Raw genomic sequence first — 3008 nt, 5'->3', positions numbered from 1 at the left:
TTAACAGCAGCAATCATCCTCATGATCACAGCATGCAGGACCTCTGGATCTCATGGGAATAATTCCCAAACAGCAACACCCAGAGCCACAGCAGCTGTTGCAGCCGCCGCAACCCCCGCAGCCCCCGCAGCCCCCGCAGCCTCCGGAACTGCAGCACCCAGAATCCTCACAGCAGCTAGAAGATCCTGTGTTCCATCCTTGGGGCCGCTGGACCCAGCGTCTCAGAGGACTCACCCCAAAGCTCCGGGGAGCCAAACAGCAGTAGCTAGTGGAACAAGGGACAGAGCATGGGTCAGGAACACAGCCCTGAGGTCCCGAGCCACTTGAAGAAGCCTGAGTATAGTAGGTCTGGTAAGGAACCTGATACTGGACATAGTATGTCTGAGCCTGGCAAGGAGCTGGACATTTGACAGAGGTCGTCTGACACGGAGCTGGGCACTTCACATTAGTTGTCTGGCATGGGGCGGGACATTTCACATAGGTCTTCTGGCATGGTGCTGGGCATTTCACACAGGTCGTCTGGCATGGGGCTGGGCACTTCACATAAGTAGTCTGGCATGGGGCTGGACATTTCACGTATGTCTGGCAGGGAGTTGGGCATTTCACGTAGGTTTTGGTCTGACACGGAACTTGGTATCTCACGTAAGTTTGAGCAGGAACTGGAGCTGAGTATCTCACAACGGTTTGAGGCTGGCAGGGAACAGGCCCTGGAGCACCAACAGCTTGGATCTGGCCGGAAACCTGGCCTTTCCCAAAGGCACCATCACTACCTTGCCCCACTCCCAGTCCGGAACCCTTCACACAAGATGGAAGGAACTGTGACTGCTTCTGTTGCTCACACATCTTGCTGTGGTTTTAAAAAATCTGAAAAGAAAAGATTCATCAAAACTGTAAGATGAGAAAGGTTTCCACAAAATTCTGCAGTGCATCCACTTGGGAGGGTGATCTGAAAAAGGTCTCCTTTTTGAGAAGGTCGTTACCATCCAGAGGCTGTCCGTCTGGCAGTAAGGTAGGTGTAGAGTTAAGGATTCTAGGTTCACTTCTTACACCTTCAACTGGCTGTGTCCTCACTCAACCCTGCTACTGTTTCTACAGTAGGGCTTGAAACAGGAGCTTACATTTCTACCAAACTCTCCAGGTCTCCTCTTTTTACTTCAGTATCTGCATTGGCGATCAGCCTTGTATTACTCTTCAACTAGTTGAGCCTCCATCAATCCATCCCTTAGGGGTGGCAGTACTTCTTATTCCTTCCAACTCAGAAAGTCCTCGGGGAGGGCAGACGAACGTGCCTGAGGTAACCCGAGTCTTTAACTGAACCTGACAAAGCAAAGCTCAGGCTCAAGCCTTAGTAAGTTTCTACCATTTACCTGTTATTTGGACACTTGAATATTAGTTCACTTTGTTAGTAAGTAGAACCAAGAAAAGAATGAAACAAATGTTCCCATAGAAACATGGTTCTCTTGAAGTCCCTGCACAGGTAGTACTGCCCCCTCCCCTATCCAGCACGAGTTTCAATTTCCCACTATCAAAGGCATTCTCCTTCTTCACAGATGGTCCCCTGGCTCGTTATTTATCCCATAATACTCCACCCCAACTCTACCTCAAGTCTACTTCTTGCCAAACAACAAGACTTACCTTCTTTCCTGGCAGGAGCAACACTGGGAGAAGCTAGGACTCTGAAGAGCTGGCATTTGGCGAGACTTTTTATAGGGTGGCAATGAAGCAATTTGATGCCATTTAAATGAAGCACCTGGGATCACGAGGACAAGAGCTGATATTGCATTGGTGAGATTCCTCCCCAGTATGCCTGACTGTTCACTCAGAGGCAGAGCATGTCTCTACTTGACACTGAATTTTCCTAAATATGAGGTAAATTTTCCTAAATACGTTTCTTCTTCATGAAACAAGCCTCCTCATCCTAGAAGCCATGCGTCATCTGGTGCAATCTGATCCTGATGTAGGGGCGTTTAGTTGAGACTCTCACTACTTCACACACTATGTTTATAGCTGCTCTGTGTCCTTCAAACCGACATACTCATTCCTGCTGGGGATTTCTTGTGGTTTCTACTGATTAGGGTTTTTGGAGAAAGACTTTGACATGGTGGCCTCTGGCTCAGTATAGTGGGGAGGTCACCTCGAACTTGTTTATCCATGAACCATAGGGTTTTCCTAGGTAATGTGGGAACTGAATAGATTCTGTAAGATCTCAGACCCCAGGAATTAGGTCTTCATTGGCTCATCTCAGCTTCTCCTATCCCCAGGGCCTTCCTTCAACTCATCTTCCTGAGTCTCATTTCCAGAAATAGATTCCCGGAACCTAGGATTGGGGGAATTCCAGACAAATGTTTGTGAGTGAAGATAATGATAAAAATCTATAATCTAGTTGAATGTTTTTGGGGGCCAAAAATGTATAAGGCAGATGCATGCAACAGAAGCCAGGCCTGAAGAATAATGAGGGTTACAAAGCATCCAAAATGAGTAAGTATTGCTACCAGTGTTTCATGATTGAATTGTCTTTGAATACCAGCCACATTTCATTTCCTAAATACAGTAAATGTGGAAAGAAGACAAGAATAATATCTCTTGGTCACTACTGAATACTGCTGTAGCCTGTGTCTCTGTTTAGTTTTCGTCATAATTCTGTGATGAGGCTATAGAGGAAGGAAATACACAGGGGTCCAACTACTTCCCCGAGTCATTGTTATCAGTGGCTAACAGAGTACTATAAGAACCTAGACCTGTCTAGCTCCATAGCCCATGCCTTTCCCACTGTGCCTTGAGGGAAGTGTATGGGATCATCTAAGGGAGGCTATAAAGCTTGTATCTGGAATTGGTTTCAAATGCTTCTTCCTCAAATCAACCAGTCAAGGCTTCACAAGTCACTGCAACCTCCCAAGTGAAAGGTATTTCTAAATTGGCTCCTAATAGATCCTCAGTTCCCCAGGATCCATAACTCGGACCTAAAAATATCAAAGTGCCACTAGGCCACTGATCTTGCCATACCCCGT

The 3008-nt window shown here is 46.8% G+C and overlaps 1 protein-coding gene across 2 annotated transcripts; it reads right to left on the bottom strand.

Annotated features, from left to right (window-relative positions):
• Kplce (KPRP N-terminal and LCE C-terminal like protein) lies at nt 1–843 on the bottom strand. 2 transcript variants are annotated; one of them, XM_085835314.1, is made up of 2 exons: nt 581–843; nt 1–481 (listed from the first exon to the last, which is right to left on the bottom strand). In XM_085835314.1, the coding sequence occupies exons 1-2, from the start codon at nt 841–843 to the stop codon at nt 1–3; spliced, it is 744 nt and encodes a 247-aa protein (XP_085691440.1). The 2 variants fall into 2 exon arrangements, with proteins under 2 accessions (XP_085691440.1, XP_021012785.1); XM_021157126.2 differs by having other exon boundaries at nt 1–707; nt 747–843.
• Between the last annotated feature and the right edge of the window lie 2165 nt (nt 844–3008).

This window comes from Mus caroli, unplaced genomic scaffold (genome assembly GCF_978045245.1).
Source record: "Mus caroli unplaced genomic scaffold, Mus_caroli_1 scaffold_3, whole genome shotgun sequence".
Taxonomy (NCBI): domain Eukaryota; kingdom Metazoa; phylum Chordata; class Mammalia; order Rodentia; family Muridae; genus Mus; species Mus caroli.
The sequence above is the reverse complement of the archived record's forward strand: the minus strand, read 5'-3'. Positions and strand labels throughout refer to the sequence as shown.